Source organism: Cadophora gregata (assembly GCF_030347475.1).
Source record: "Cadophora gregata isolate MNR1 chromosome Unknown scaffold_2, whole genome shotgun sequence".
Classification (NCBI taxonomy): domain Eukaryota; kingdom Fungi; phylum Ascomycota; class Leotiomycetes; order Helotiales; family Ploettnerulaceae; genus Cadophora; species Cadophora gregata.
The window spans coordinates 727684-742598 of record NW_026695925.1 but is presented as its reverse complement, the minus strand read 5'-3'; the positions used below and the strand labels follow the sequence as shown (position 1 = coordinate 742598).

The 14915-nt window shown below is 49.2% G+C and overlaps 5 protein-coding genes across 5 annotated transcripts; 2 read left to right on the top strand and 3 right to left on the bottom strand.

The window, feature by feature from the left end:
* Positions 1 to 1171: 1171 nt before the first annotated feature.
* On the bottom strand, positions 1172 to 3236 carry ONS95_007586 (uncharacterized protein). The gene is made up of 2 exons (XM_058501101.1): positions 2251 to 3236; positions 1172 to 2105 (listed from the first exon to the last, which is right to left on the bottom strand). Exons 1-2 carry the CDS (start codon positions 2832 to 2834, stop codon positions 1346 to 1348), a joined length of 1344 nt encoding a protein of 447 aa, XP_058362418.1. The 5' UTR covers positions 2835 to 3236; the 3' UTR covers positions 1172 to 1345.
* Positions 3237 to 3477: 241 nt separating this feature from the next.
* ONS95_007585 (uncharacterized protein) lies at positions 3478 to 6317 on the bottom strand. Its single transcript, XM_058501100.1, has one exon. It carries the CDS (start codon positions 6237 to 6239, stop codon positions 5061 to 5063), a length of 1179 nt encoding a protein of 392 aa, XP_058362417.1. The 5' UTR covers positions 6240 to 6317; the 3' UTR covers positions 3478 to 5060.
* Positions 6318 to 6702: 385 nt separating this feature from the next.
* Positions 6703 to 9073, top strand: ONS95_007584 (uncharacterized protein; the record flags this gene model as incomplete). Its single annotated transcript, XM_058501099.1, has 2 exons — positions 6703 to 8904; positions 8954 to 9073. The coding sequence occupies 2 exons, from the start codon at positions 6703 to 6705 to the stop codon at positions 9071 to 9073; spliced, it is 2322 nt and encodes a 773-aa protein (XP_058362416.1).
* Positions 9074 to 11322: 2249 nt separating this feature from the next.
* ONS95_007583 (uncharacterized protein) lies at positions 11323 to 11838 on the top strand (the record flags this gene model as incomplete). The annotated part of the gene is made up of 1 exon (XM_058501098.1): positions 11323 to 11838. The coding sequence occupies one exon, from the start codon at positions 11323 to 11325 to the stop codon at positions 11836 to 11838; it is 516 nt and encodes a 171-aa protein (XP_058362415.1).
* Positions 11839 to 13562: 1724 nt separating this feature from the next.
* ONS95_007582 (uncharacterized protein) lies at positions 13563 to 13944 on the bottom strand (the record flags this gene model as incomplete). The annotated part of the gene is made up of 2 exons (XM_058501097.1): positions 13563 to 13780; positions 13839 to 13944. 2 exons carry the CDS (start codon positions 13942 to 13944, stop codon positions 13563 to 13565), a joined length of 324 nt encoding a protein of 107 aa, XP_058362414.1.
* Between the last annotated feature and the right edge of the window lie 971 nt (positions 13945 to 14915).

Genomic DNA, 14915 nt, shown 5'->3' with positions numbered 1-14915 from the left:
AGGTGTGTTCCAGTATTTCAATAATTCACGAAGATGCTCCTTAGTTAACATTCATTGCCGGTTTGAATTTGTAGGCGTAAAGGACATCTAGGATATAATGAGATCAGTAACAATCTAGGTCTCACAAGTACAGACATCTGTCTGTGAAATATGCCTCCAGACCGCGTGACTAATGTTAGGTGTGCACATATCAATCACCTGCTAGGTTTCAAGCCAATTTCCCTAGATGCTACATCAAAGTTGATGAATACTTCTTCGATCGTGCTGGCATCAAATAATGACGACAGTGATTTGAGCGGCAAATATGGTGCGTTGGGAATTAACTGTATTCATGGCCCTTGAGCGAAGCCCTTTACTCCTCCAGAGGCAATTCACCAGCTTGTAGCTGTGCCAGGGAATTTCTCTATCTAATAGGCATGAATAAATTGTCAAGAACGTACGATGAGAAATCCACAAACTGACTGACCACTTTCCAAGGCGATCAGAAAGACCCAAAACCCCCGTCGTGTACTAAGCGAGGGGAAAAAGGGGGTGTTTGTTTTGTTAGCCTCGGCTAGCTCATGTCAAGAAGTAAATTTCTCTCGAAAATCACGACGTCAGAGTATCCTAGCCTGGTTCCTTGCACAAAGATAGAGAGGGTTGAACATAAATTAATGCTTCTGTTGTCTTGATCTCATGTGGGAATATAGGCTCAGCTTTCTGGTGTGTGTTTTTCGCTGTATATCATGAGCAAGGAGGCAAAATCAGCGTAGCATTGAGAGTGTGGTAAATTCACTTTTCCAGACTACCGAAGACTTTGTATACAGGAAGTTGCGTTCTCACGTTGCTATAAATATACTGACAGCTCATATTATATTAAGCCACCACGTATCACACCCGCCAGGTCTTATGACTGATTTCATGACACCTCGCTACCAGTCCCTCGGCACTTTCAATTCCCTAAGAATAGCTCTTTCGCCCGCCTCGTGGCTTTTTGACAAATGGCTATTGGCTCCCATGTGGCCAAACATGCGGCCGTCCGATATCTGCACAACAACGGTCAAGTGCGATAAGCAACAAAATCCGAGGAAGTGGTTGAGTTACTGCGTGTCACGTGGAAGGCATGAGAGATGGAGGAAGAGAACGGAGCAAGAAGCCTCTGTGGGTATTTCGTGTATCATGAACTTGAATCTGACTCTGTATGGTCCAATGATACTGTATTGTATATGTAATGATAACGCCTATGCTAATGCTGAATATACCGGATCTAATCGCAGCTCTTGCTCTCAGATTGGTCAGGTGAAAAAGTGAAGAACCAAAGAATAAAAAACGCTCGAATCAAGCTGCTCCCCAAGGGAATGGCAATTCAACAAGTCTCGACTGGTGCGGTTTTCGCCTCCTTCCACCCTTCTCCTACCATCAAGAAGCACCATTCGCCCTTAGTGACAGGAGTGATATCTTCAAACCCATTCGGCGTCATCGGCCCTCGCCTATGTGGCCCTCTATCCTCTCTCAACTCCTCAACACCTTTGTCAATACCCTTCGCACTCTCCCCAACATTCACTGAAACCAAAGTCTTCGCTTCATCCTCGCTACACGTACTCTCACACGTACTCTCTCTGGAGCTCCCAACTTCAGACGCTGGAGCAAAGTTCACGCTCAGACTGAGCTTCATCTTCCTCATTCCGCCAACTTCACCAGCAGCAAAGTTTGTCTTGAGAGGAGGCGGGCTTTTACGCTCCTCATTCTGGACATCGATGCCTCCGAAGCGCTCTTTGCCGCCATAGGCGACTTTGTAGCCTTCGTTGACGTCGACGAGTGCAGCAAGACTGACACCGAGCCATTCGTAGGCGCGCATGAGGTAGCCCTTGGTAATGCGTTTGCCGTTCTGGGCGAGCACGAGACGGCGGAGCTCGTCAACTGCAAGGGTGAGATCGTTTGGTGTTAGGGTGCGGGAATAGGTGTGGAGGTGGCACTTGAAGGTGTAGACGTGATCGAGGGAGAGAAGGGTCAGACCTTCGGAGGAGAAGATCACTTCGTTTTGGGTGAGAGAGCGGTGGATTAGGTTGGTGGTCAGAGGACAGGTGGTGGATGTTGTGAGTGGGGCGGGGGAGAGCCAGCCTGATCTAGAGGCTTGTTAGTAGTTTCCTTGGTTTGTGAAAAGAGTCTGGAATTGTAACTGAATTCCAGTTAAGGAAAGAAGATGCCCCGCATCACAAGAGAAATATAGCTATCAGAGATTGAGAGGGAACATATAAGTGGGATATTTACCCAATAGGGAATTTCTTCTCGGCTTTCGCGATAGTGTGGCGGAGATTCTTCTCAGCCTTTGGTGTTAGAGTGCTCGCGTGCATCAATGTAATGCCGTATGGGTTTGGTGTTGTTGGAGTAGCTGGCTGAGCTGTTGTAGATGGAGGCGAGGCGCTGCGATCTGCTGGTGAAGCAGGAAGACTAGGCCAATTCGTTCTCGAGAGAGAAGAGGAGCTTGTGGAGGAAGATCCTGACGTTGAAGAGCCAGAATCTGACATGGACGATAGAGAACTCTTGCTTGGTGTTCGCGCGAATGCTGATCCACCGAAGAGAGACTTTGCCGGAGATGTTGTGATAGAGTGACCTGGAGACTCGGGTCGCTTTGGCGATGCTTGGGGGGATGTAACTGGTGATTGTGGAATTTGCACATCCTTGCGGATAACGATGAGGGACAGATGAAGTCGCTTTCGAGCCAAGCGGCTGGACACGTAGTCCAAAGCTGCTGTGAGTTGAGGTGGGAGTTGTTTAGCATCGAGGAGAGAATGACCCGCTTCGAGAGGAGAAGAAATGCGGGCCTTGGTGATGGTGGTAGTGAGAGAGGGCATGTTGACACAGCTCAAAATGTCGAGGAAGACGATCCGATGGACGTTCGACTGTCCGTTGCAAGGTCACAATAACATATGTGATGGAGAGAAAGGTTTAGTATGGTGACCATGAGGTGGAGATTTGAGATCCTCAGTAGTGTTATACAAACAATAAGTCAAGGCGGGGAAGCTTCAGGAGATCAAGCTGTTGACGCCGAACCTCGAATAGCCTTTGTGAGTGAGCGTCAACATCCTTACCTGTGGGCGGTCTCATCCTAAGTAGATATCGAAATAGAAGCCTCATAACCCCGCCTGGACCCATCGAAGAGCAGATCTGGGGTTGTAAGCGCCCAGGAGGCTCTTTGTGATGCTATTTCGGATGTGCTACTGGGGATGTTACTGGCTGTGGGGGGGATCGTGAAGATGCATTTATATTTAGAAAGCGTGGCTTTCTCTAGCGTTGCTCTTGAAGGTGGGGTTTGGATACACGCACGGCTCCTTGGCTGTTGAAGCAGAAGCGAGCAAATAAACAGGCTTTTAAGGACTCGCTTGGAGGAGGATTAGCAAAAAGAGTGTGAGAATAATTGCCGAGAATCTATTTTTGTTTTCAAACCCCAAACTGCCGGGACGTTGCCCACGCTAAGACCTTCCTAAGTCAGGGGTACGGTCTGTCATGAGTTCTCACTGGTCACTCACATCACAATTGTGCATGTGGAAATCGCTCAAGATAGAAGTCGTCACATTTTCGACATCGTTGCCTATCTTCATTGCAGCAGCTTTTCCGCCAAAGGAAGAACTGCTGCCCATTTTCCACAGGAACGATACACACTACTGCACTACGTCAACGCGAGCTACTCGTCACGCGATTTTGTCGTGGACATCTATTGTTGGACCTTTACTGATTGCCATTTATTGATGGACATTTTTATTGATAGTGTCGTCTCGAACAGAGTGTCGAGCGCCAGCAAGGTCTCCTTCCTTCCATATCAAGCTTCGTTTCTAAGTTCTGGCCCCTGTCGGTCACCTATGATGCAGCCATCCCCAACGGGGTCAGCCACGGGACGATGTGACCTAGTGTTCAGTCAGATCGTATACCCTACCGAGCCTTAAATTCTACGTTTTCCTTTGCCTTGTTGCCGAGCTGAAGCCATCATCATGACAGCAGAGCAAAACATGAAACATGTTAAGCCAGGCTCATGTACCAATCCGCTCGCTCATTACTGCTGGCCACGGGTACGGAAGCCATCCCCGTTCCCGTATCTGACAATGTTAAGGCTCTAAATATACTTCACTGCTCGGCTGTCGTTCGTTTGGCATGTTTTTTCCATGAGCTCGGGATGGTGGGGAAGTGGTTTCTTCATCCTGAGCGCGTACAGATCGTTTCTCATTGCTCTGCCTCTTTTATTTTGTGTTCAGCTTGTTTCATGATGTGGATCCACCGTGGTTATTATGATCTGGTGTTCCGGATCAAGAAAATTTATGATGCACGGGAAAGGGATATGGTGATCGTGATGAAATGATGCGTCGTATCGTCACATTTTGCCACTGAGTCTACATTTCTTATTTGGGGGTTTGTCGAATCTGATCAACTATATGTAATCATTCGGCGGTTCTTTGAAACGAATTTTGTTTGTGAATATGCAGCTGGGAGGAGATGTAATGATGATATACTATCGACTTACTATTTCCAATAGGCGGAACTCAGCTTGGCGTTGTGGACTGATCATCCACCGCCAGACTTATGGACTAAGAGAGAGCTTGATACCTCTCCCACTATCTTCATGTGCAGTCGTGGGTGTCGTCCGGGGAAGTAAGATACTTCGCTTTGTAGACCTGGGTTCGTTAACTGACGCTCCATCAAGACAAAGCGAGATAAAGTATTATCAAAGGGAGCACACTCGTCACGACATGGTTCACAAGGTTATCAAAGGGATTTGCTTGCCGCCAGTAGCTCACCGAAGGTTTTAGACGGCATGTACTTATCTATGCCTAGCATTGTCGTACGCCTGATTGGTGCTATGAATAACATTTGAGCAGCGAAAATGAAGCTATGGTAGGGGCAATGGCGAAGACGTTTTCTGGGAAGCTATGTGTAGTTCCCAGAACCAACTCAAGCTGGAGGCTTTGCTTTACATTTCATTTGAATGGATAGGTCTGGGGCAAAATCATCAACATTACGAGCATCATCTGGCTCGCGTAAACAAGGGTATCATTCTCAGCCCTAAAGGAGTCCTAACCACCAGGACATTACCATCCATATCTACTACTAGCTTCCGCCCGATTACTCTTCCCCTTCGCAAAGCTCTCCTCCAGAGCCTCCTTCTGACTCTGCGCAGCATTGACAAGCTGTTTCAAGCTATGCTTGCCAGGCGCAATAGCCCTGACAGGATTATGCGTGACTTGCTCGCCAGCAGCACGAATTTCTTCATTATGAAGATATTCCTGGTCAGTATTGAAATTGATGACTTTCGTCGCCGACTGCATTCCACGGCCCCCCTTCTGTCTCCCAAATAATCGTCTCCGCTCAGCTGCTGATAGGTTCAAATCCCCGGCTATGTCGTCGAGTGATTGAGAGACAGGCGGTGTTGGGACAGCAGGAGGTGCCATATGCTGTGAGGATGTGGGTGTGTAATCTTCGTAAGAGGGCTCGAGGCCTTGAGAGTCCCCCTCATCTTCTCCCGCCTCCTCGACCTCGAGCATCATAGGTTGGTATTCGCCCTTGGACGCTGGTGTGATAGGCTTCTCCTCCGGTGTGTCCATGGAGAATAGAGAGACCTTCGGTCTCTGCGCTGGCTTTGTCTCTTTCGATTGCGGAGTAACTGGAGTGCTAACTGCTGGATTAAGGGGGGAAGGTGTGGGGATTTGCTTCTTCTTCTTTGAAGACTTTCTCGAAACTGATAGTGGTCTGAACATCAATGGCTTTCCCACCAATTTAACCTCCTCTGCGGGCTTTTGCTCTCCATTCTGTGTTGTCTTTGGTGCTGGAAGGCTCATCCCGGATCCTTCATTCGAAAAAGCTGGTTCATTATCTTCTTCATCCGCAGGCTCTCTCTCCGGTTCAGGCTCTCTGCTGAAGCCAGGTGCAGCTCCAGTCTTTAAATTCACACCAGCTCCCAGGCCTCTCTTCGCTGCATTGCCGCCACCAAGAGTCGCGGTTGTTTGTCCTGCTCGTTTCGGGGCAGGAAGAAACGAATTGAATCCGCTAAATGCACTCCCACCACCAGTCTTTGCTCGTTTCGCGGGAGGTTCGTCGCTCTGTTTGTCTTCTTTGAGTGCAGCTTGTGGCAACGAGACTTTTATTTTGCCTGGATTTGATCGATCGACAACCTTCTGGAAAGCTGGTTTGGAAGTAGTTGGTGCTAGTTTGGCTGTTGGCTTCTGCTCAGCATCCGAGCCGTCCGAATCCGAATAGTCAACGAGGCCCATATTGTCGCGCTTTGAATGATTTGGGTTGGTGATGATGTTGATGCCGTTGATGCTTGGAAACTGGAAGTTAACAATTTCCAGGGAAGGCTGAATGCCAAGCCAAAAGACATGCGCTAGCGAGTGTAACACCCCAGTGTCATGGTAAGGCTGAAGTGAAGCTAGATCACCCAAACCCCCTCCCTAGATTTAATCCGGTTTTCCAACTGAGTCGGTGTCACCGACCCATCTGAGTTCGCTCTTTAATCCTACACGTGGAGCCCCGATTGTCAGGTACACATTGGGCATCCACGATGTCCGTCCTACAAGTGGAAGAGTGCGTACCATCTCATCTTGGCCAGAGAGAGCTCCTGCACGATTACTGACACGAGCATGCAGTCTGGTCTCTTACCAGTTGCGGACAAATTACCTGGATACGATCTCAGACGGTGTTGGAGAACGTTTAATTACTATCAATGATGCTTTTATGAACACTGCTGGGTTCAAAGCTGCTGGCTGGCGACCGAATCCCGCGAATATAAAACGTACGCATTCCCCGCCAATACCGACTGCGATAGCATCCGAGTACTTCCAAGCACCACCGAGATCTATCAGTTTGGGCCAAAATGGGCTCGAGGACGATGTTGAGGAAGGCGGAATGGTCACAGGTGGAGGAGTGGATACAGTTGGACCTGGCATTGCTACTAAGAGACGACGCAGACGAGAACAGATGGAGGAGGAAGATAGCAGTGATTTAAGTGATGAGAGCGACGATGAAGGCGACCAGCGAGCTGCACAGCAGATCAAGTTTTCCAAGATGCCAATTCGGAACCGCTCGGGCTCTTCACCACTTCGTGGCTCGAATTTGCGACAATCTTCAACGGTTACGTCGCCATCACGGACGCCAGGTGGCCAGGCTAGAAGAGGTTCTCAATCGGCATTAGAAGCAGTGAAGGAACGTGCGAGGAGAGATACTGTCACTAGCAGTGAGATGTCATCTGAGAACGAGTTCGATGCATCTGCTTTTCAACGGCAGCGGGATGCTTCGAGGAATGCTGCAAAAGCTAGTAGGGCTCTCGCACGGCATACTTCGGATCCCAATGTGGGAGTGAAGAGGCAGCAGAGTGATTTGCTTGAGGAGGAAGAGGAGGACTCGGATGGATCCGAGTCAGGAATGGATTCTGATTTCGTTGGAAGTATTGACTCAGCATCTATTATTGATGGTGTAGATGCTCCTGTCAACGCCTCACCTACTCATGTTGTCGGTACTATGCCTAGAGGTCTGCAGCGGTCTCCAACGAAGAAGTCAAAGCCCGCACCACCTGTTCTGCAAGCGCTTCCGCCACCAAGACCGATTAGCATGATCCAGCCTAAAAGTCTTCTTTCTGCTGCCATCAAGGCCAAACGAACCAAGGCTTCGATGCCGTTCGAGTCATTCGCATCTTTATCTGGTCAAGGAGAACCAAACCCATTGAATCTCAGGATCTGGGCTCCGTTCGCAACATCTACAAGCAAACCTTTTGAGGTCATTATTCGCAGAAGTGTTCATGAGAACGAGGCTAATGACAGACCTGTCGCGGTAGCGGATTTGATTGGACTAAGTCTTTGGAGATATACGGAGGAGAAACTAGATCCTCCCATTCCAGACGACAAACTCAATGTCAATAGATGGACTCTACGGATGGTGGAGGATGAGGAGGTTGACTACGATTTCCCGGCACTGGAACGAAATAAACCGATTGTTGCTTTTACAACAGCGAATAACCGAGCAGCCAGGTCAAGATCAAATTCCAAGCCTTACGATGAATTCGCTTTGGTCGAGGCAACTGATGAACAATTCCAAGAGAACCAGGCCATTACTCCACAGTTTAAACAAGAAGCTGTCGCTTCTGCCAGCGACGATGATTTCATGCCAAAGAATACCCCTACATTGTCCTCGTCCACGCCTCTGGCCGGCACACAGCCTCGCTTGAATCCACTATTGACAACAATGTCTGCGCTCCGTTCCAATGCAACTCTAGCAGATTCGCCTGCAGTTGGGACTGTTGCTACACCCGCTGCAAGGAACAGTGTCAAAAAGCTTTTGCGGATCCACATACATTCTGCAGACGCTGCTCCAGGTCAAATGATCACTTTGGATGTCACGACAGACACGTACTTGGCTGATGTACTGGATGTTGTCTGTAAACGGAGACAACTGGACAAAGCTAATCATGTTTTGAAGTTGACAGGAACTGGCACTGTCGTACTCTTGGACCGTACAGTTGAATCGATTGGCAATCGCACAGAACTCGATCTGTACCGTCGCCGATTTGCAACAGATGGGCCATTGACTATGTCGGGATCCCCGAGTAGCAGTTCGCCCAAGATACCAATGATGACCGAGAGACCTGATGTTCGAAAGATCAGGAAGGGGCCCATGATGGGAAATCATCCACTTGCTCAAGAGGCAATCAAGCAGGATGAACTCGGAAGTGCGAATTACAGGAAATACACAGTGTGGCGGAAGCAGCCTATGCGGTTCGTGGGATTGAACGAGCGAATATTGGCAATTGATGGTGAATATTTGCATATCATGCCTACATCTACTGGGAAGACTATGTTTGAAGGCCAGGGCAAAACGACCACAGTGCACTTTAGTAAAGTCGTTGGATGCAAAGTCACGCGAAGGCATCCGACGAACTTCAAGGTATGCCTTACACTTATTCTCTCATGCCCGTATGCTTACACTGGTACAGATCGTGATATACAAAACGACAGAAACCAAACGATATGACTTCGAGGCCAAGAGTGCCGATGAAGCAGCAGAGATCGTCTTCGAAATCAAGAAAGGCATCTCGCCGTACCACAACATATGAATAATTGGCTTCACGATTCGATGGCTTGACACATGCCATGACCAAAAGAGTGGATCGGGGGGTAAATCCAACGCTATGGCCACGGCAATGGTGGCTTCGAGCTTACATCATGCTCCTACTCCTCAGCATTTCCGACCCAAAGCTCGCAAGATGATCGTTTTCGGATGCCTCAGCGAATCGCGTGTAGGTGTTGGATACGCCAGTTTTCTTGAGTCAAGGCAATTACTACGCCGGCGGTACCTGCAGATATTCCGGTTCGGAATCCAGAGAGGGAAATAAGCTCTGTTTGCTGTGGCGCAGGGAGCGAGCTCGGCCTTGGAGCAGCTGTCAGTTTCAAGTCGAAGCGGGTCAGATGGTTAAGTTGATGTTGATGTTCTTGCGACGGAACAAACAGGCTGTTTCCAATACCCGAGAATCGAATCTCGGTTGCAAACCCAATACAGTACCAACAAGTAAAGTAAAGTAAAGTACAAACGGAGATGAGGAGCTCAGCAGAGATCCTGCCGTGTTATCCAGCCGCACCAACCGGCCTCAGCCAGCCCCATCCGCCACCGGAGCAGGTATTGTGGATGATGTGGCTCAAGGCAAGAGGAGGAACAGCGAGGAAGAGAACGAGAGCGGCAGCGATGACGACGGTCGTCTAAGACTTGCCAATTTGGCTTGCCGTGGCAGGATCAGGGATGTTAGCGCGCTTCAGCTGCAGCGTTAAGCCCCGCCAAGAGTCGTCAAATGTGGGGTCCTGTTGGGCCACCCGGCCCACCCGGCTCCAATGCCTAGCGGGCGATCCGATCGATGCAGGAAGACGTCAGGTTTGATTGGGTTGGACTGCACCCTCTTCCCCCATCCTGATCATCTTGAGTCGTCAGAGTCCAGTAATAAAACTCTTTCAGCAAACACCCTGGCGCGTGTTGAACTCTGCTGTGCTTTGGTTGAGGGGCGATAATGTGAGGATCGAGGAGAGCGTGGAGGTGAGATGAAGCGAAGTGCAGTGCAGTGCAGTGCAGTGCTGTGCTCTATGTAATCTATGAAACATGGGGATATGCAAATCTTACCCGGGAGCTACAGTACACGCCAATTGAGCAATTCCGTGCAGCCTTGCCCTGGCTCTCGTCATCTACCAAGCCGGGAACAACCAAGGCAGAGCTGCCCCAGTCCTCGCTTGGCTCATTAAGCAGCAGTTTTTGGTTTGGGATTGAGCCACCCGAGATCCGATCTGGGCTGGAAGCCCCGATGGTGTGATGTAACTCTTTGTGTTCGCCATATTTTGCATATTGTTGCATAACTTCTTTCCACGTACTGTACTGTACGTTTCTCCACTGCAGAGATGCTTACTCATGCTTGTACGGTGCCGATTGGCTGAGTGTAAGAAAGCTCCTTCTCCTCCTCAGCATGCGTCTTCTTACGGGGCTTTGCTTTTGTCTGTTTTCCCCGTGCCTTCATGTCGTTTGTTGTTGTTTTAAGGAGGCTGACTCCAACATCTGCAGTGAGCCAAGCCAGCCCTGCACTCACTCTATTCTTGGATTAGACAGCCGAAGATCAGCAGCCATTATTATTGGCCAGAAATATCTAGAACGCGTAGCCTGACACAAGTAAACGCGGTCGTCAGGGTTCTGGCACAGTAGTCTAGACCCTCATCCCGGTCGAGTGGCGTTCACGGCCCGCTAAGCTCCTACTCTTCCTTGGTCTGTGGCAGATCACATCAGGCAGGCGAGGCAGGCTCCTCGCAAGGAGACGCTTGGAGACGCTTGTGGGCCTTGCTTTTGCTTTTTTTCCTGTTGCTTTCTGTTTGTCGTTGTTGTGGAGACGGACAAGAGGCAGGGGCACTTTAAACGACAGCACTACTGTACTGTACCATTTAAGATTGGAACTCTGTTCCCAGCATCCATGATCCAACCATTCACGGGCCTCGCTGCCGCCAACACCAGTGACGTAAAGATGGATCCTGAAGCACACAGCCCCGGATTTGCAGGTACCGGCAGGAGCATCGAGATCCGTCAGTTGGCGGGATTGCGGGACTTGCGTTGCCCATTTGTTGACTTGCCCTGTTTGTCAGTTGCCTCCTACTCCACTACTCCGCCCAGGCTCCTGGGAGTCCGTCCGTGAGCCACATATATATAACAGAAGTCCCGTCTGTCTTTTCCTACTTTCTCTTCCTCTCTATACCAAGAAACTTTGCATCATCTCAACCTCCAACTACAAAACCTTCACTCACCTCCCAACCAAACCAAAACAACCACACAACCGTCAAGATGCAATTCAAGACCCTCGCCGTCCTCGCTCTCACCAGCGCCGTCTCCGCCCAAGGAGGCCTCAACTCCCTCACCTCAGAACTCGGAGGCGCCATCTCATCAGCAACATCAGTCGCCGGCGGCATCGGCTCCACAATCACCTCTGGAGCAGGCGGAGCTCTCTCCACCGCAACCTCAGACGCAGCCTCCCTCGCCTCATCCGTCGCCTCGGGCGCATCGTCCGTTGGATCCTCCCTCTCCTCCGAAGCCTCCTCCATCGGCTCGTCCCTTTCATCCGCCGCCTCAGCAGCCAGCACATCCATCACAGCCACCGACGCAGCAGGCTCGTCGTCGCTGTCTAGTGTGCTGAGCAGCATCTCGGGTGCCCAGAGCAGCGCAGCAAGCTCCATTAGCTCGAGAGTCTCGAGCGCTGCCGGTGCTGCTACGTCGAGCAGTACCGCTGGTGCCGCTTACCAGACTGCTGCTGTTGGATTCGGAGCTTTGTTCGGTGGAGCTGCGCTCATGGCCAACATGTAAATACATACCTGTATACCTTTTGCAAGTCATAAACTGGAATGGAGTGGAATGGGCTGTCGCAAGCGTGTAATGGATAACCGCTGGAAAGGTGTTTGACACGTCTGGTTAGGAAATGGAAAAAAGGGGGTTGTAATAATAGACTTCCATACTTGCTTTTCGGATAGGAGAAGGAGTAGGTGCATATTGATCAATGGCATACTTGCATTCGAATCACATTGACGTCCCTATTGCTTGTGACATTGAATTTCCTCGTTATGACCTGTCCTGTTCCCGCTCAGCAATCACGAAGTAATCACCCATCTACATTTGCGATCATCATTCGGCCTTCTGTTTATCCAAAAGTTGCACTCTCTCTGATGGATATCCCATTTTGGGCATGACGGAACGTTGGCCTGAGAGTTCAAACTCAGCGTGAACTCTCCTGCTCCCCAAGCTTTCCCAAATCCAGCCATACGCCACATCTTGGCCATGCAAGTCGATGATCGGTAGCTTCCACAAGCCACAGATCGACAAGTAAGTTTGTGGCGCAGGCAACTAGGCTATGGGCAGGCAACTTCCTCCATCAAGAATATTTCTTGATTGTTAGTGTTGTTAGTACAGATTACTTGAGTATTAAATTCCAAGCATGTAATGTACAGCAAGATAGCCATCCCTGCTTCAATGATGGTCTTTTCACCTCTGTTATTTTGGTCTTGATCTGCAGTATCTAATATGGAAGACATGTTTGAACATCCACCTGTGCAAGCTTTCAGGACGGGACGAGATCTCTTTTGCAGTGCAGAAATTGCGAACTATCCATTCTCAACATGATTTCCATCTTCGAAGTCTTTTGTACAATTTCTTCCTAAACGTCATGCTATTTCGAGATGTCTAGACTGGTCACCTAGGTAGGGTAGCTCGAGATGTCGTCGAAAGGTCACAATATTTAAACATAACCAAGGAGACGGGTGCAGAGGGGAGGGGGGGGGGCAGATTTTGGGGAGTCTGATGTATTGTTTCCTGCAAAATTGGGATTACTAAGCTTTTTTACTTAAAATTGCCATTGGAGTTCCAGAACGTTATGTTAGTTCAGACCCCGGTGTGCTTAGCTTGTTGACTTTCATCTTGTAAGGTTTCGCTTAATTGATCACGGCAGACTGTTTGGAGGAGAAAAAGGTGGCCGATCGAGGTACTCAATTCCGTGAAATAACTCGTTACACCAGATGTACTGAAATAAAACTAGGAAATAGATATATTCATTAGCTACTGCTAAAAACTTGCTTCAAAACGGTGTTTCTTTTACATAGTTGTAAATAAAATAATAGAGTGTTCAATCGATTGGTATCTTGTGTTCTTAAGGTGCCTCCATCGGCCATATAACTATCCGGCCAACAGGCAGAGTGTAAACACGCAGTCCTTCTTGGGCAGGCAGTATGCGTGGAAGTGGAAAAAGCTATACAAATTGTGAAGTCTTGAAATTCCAAGGGAGCTTCATTAGGTATAGACCGACTATGCGTTGTTCAGTCAACTGAATCCGCCCCTCACCAAAGGATAAGCTCTCCCGCTTATTGGACCGCCTTCCCTCCATTATTCACCCTGTCCTTCTCGACATCTCCACCTCTGCCCAGAGATACGTCAATGATAAACTCCACACTTCAACCCAAACACCAACCTCACCACCCAATCCTCCTCGCCCTTCCCCGCCTTACTCCCCATCAACGCAACGTCCTCAAACCCCCGCCCACCTAACACCCATACCTCGCAAGCGCTCTAATAACATCAATACATGCCGCACCCGTATAAGCGGCGCCCTCATGCGTCTCCGGACACGAGCACAGGGGATCCAAGAACGCAGGCGCATTGCCATTCTCCAGAGTCACGGTATCGCCGCAGATGTTTGCGCAGCGATGCTTGCCGTACTGGCATATTTTTGAAACGCTAGAAGTTAGACTCTTACAATAGACTGTTGGATTTCAAAAAGGGAAGATGGGAGGATGAGGAGGGGAGAGAAGTCAACGTACAGGAAATGGCACCACCGAAGCAAGTTCTCTTGCCCTTAGGGCCGACGAATTGCGCGGATGTGCTGAGAACGAGGAACGCAATGGTGATGAGAGTTTGGATTTGCATTTTGGCGGGTGTGAGAGCTGCGTCTTGAAGAGTTTGACAGTGGTAGAGAAGTTACTGAATGAATGGACAGAACGAATAAACGAATGTGGCGAAGACTGAGTAAAGCGAATGTGGTACTAGCAAAGTAGAATATGATCAAGCCGATGAGGGAGGAAAAAAAGCAATCCAGCGAGCGCAGGAGTATTTAAATGAGAGACATACGCGATTAGGCCAAGAGCCCCAATAGCGAAATCTATGGACTCAACTGACCAGGTCATTCACCCCTTCAATAAAGCTTTGGAGCATCAAACACTAGTATCAAAGCCAAGAGCACGTCTTTGGAAACCGCTATCCGATCACAGACACATATATCCGTATCAAATAGATCAGATTAACATATGTGGACGACTTGCAGTCCAGCTGGTGATCTGATCTCCTAAGGCCTAAGATTAGTAAACAAGGGGGAACCCACCTACCGAGACTTACCCGTACCAAGAGAAGAGTTCTACGGTGTGCCGAGATGTTACCTGACCCGAATGTGAGTATTTACATCCCGATGCTGGTCCGTTATTTCGGGCGCGCGACCGATATCGTGGTACTCGTATGGCAAGCGCGAACACGTGGGGTCCACGAAGTATTCGGCTTCTTAAAAGCTCGAAGGGAATAATGGTCTACAAGCTGAATCGTCACTGCATCTCCTGTATCGTCACACAAATCAAGTCATTATCGGAGATGATATCAGTCTCTTGCCACCAGAGCTTCAGACTACCCACATTCACGGAGGGAAAGTTCTCATTTTGACATTTTGTATGCTGATGGGCAACTATCTGGCTCATCCAGCACAAAGCGCAGTCAGTATGTTGATCTGCGAGAAGGAAACGCCACCCTTCCATCCATCTATCGGTCAATCACTCAACTCATTCCTCAATCGCGTCAGTGGTATGCCAAACCCCTCCCAAACAGACGAAGGTGTGCATCCACCTACTGGACAG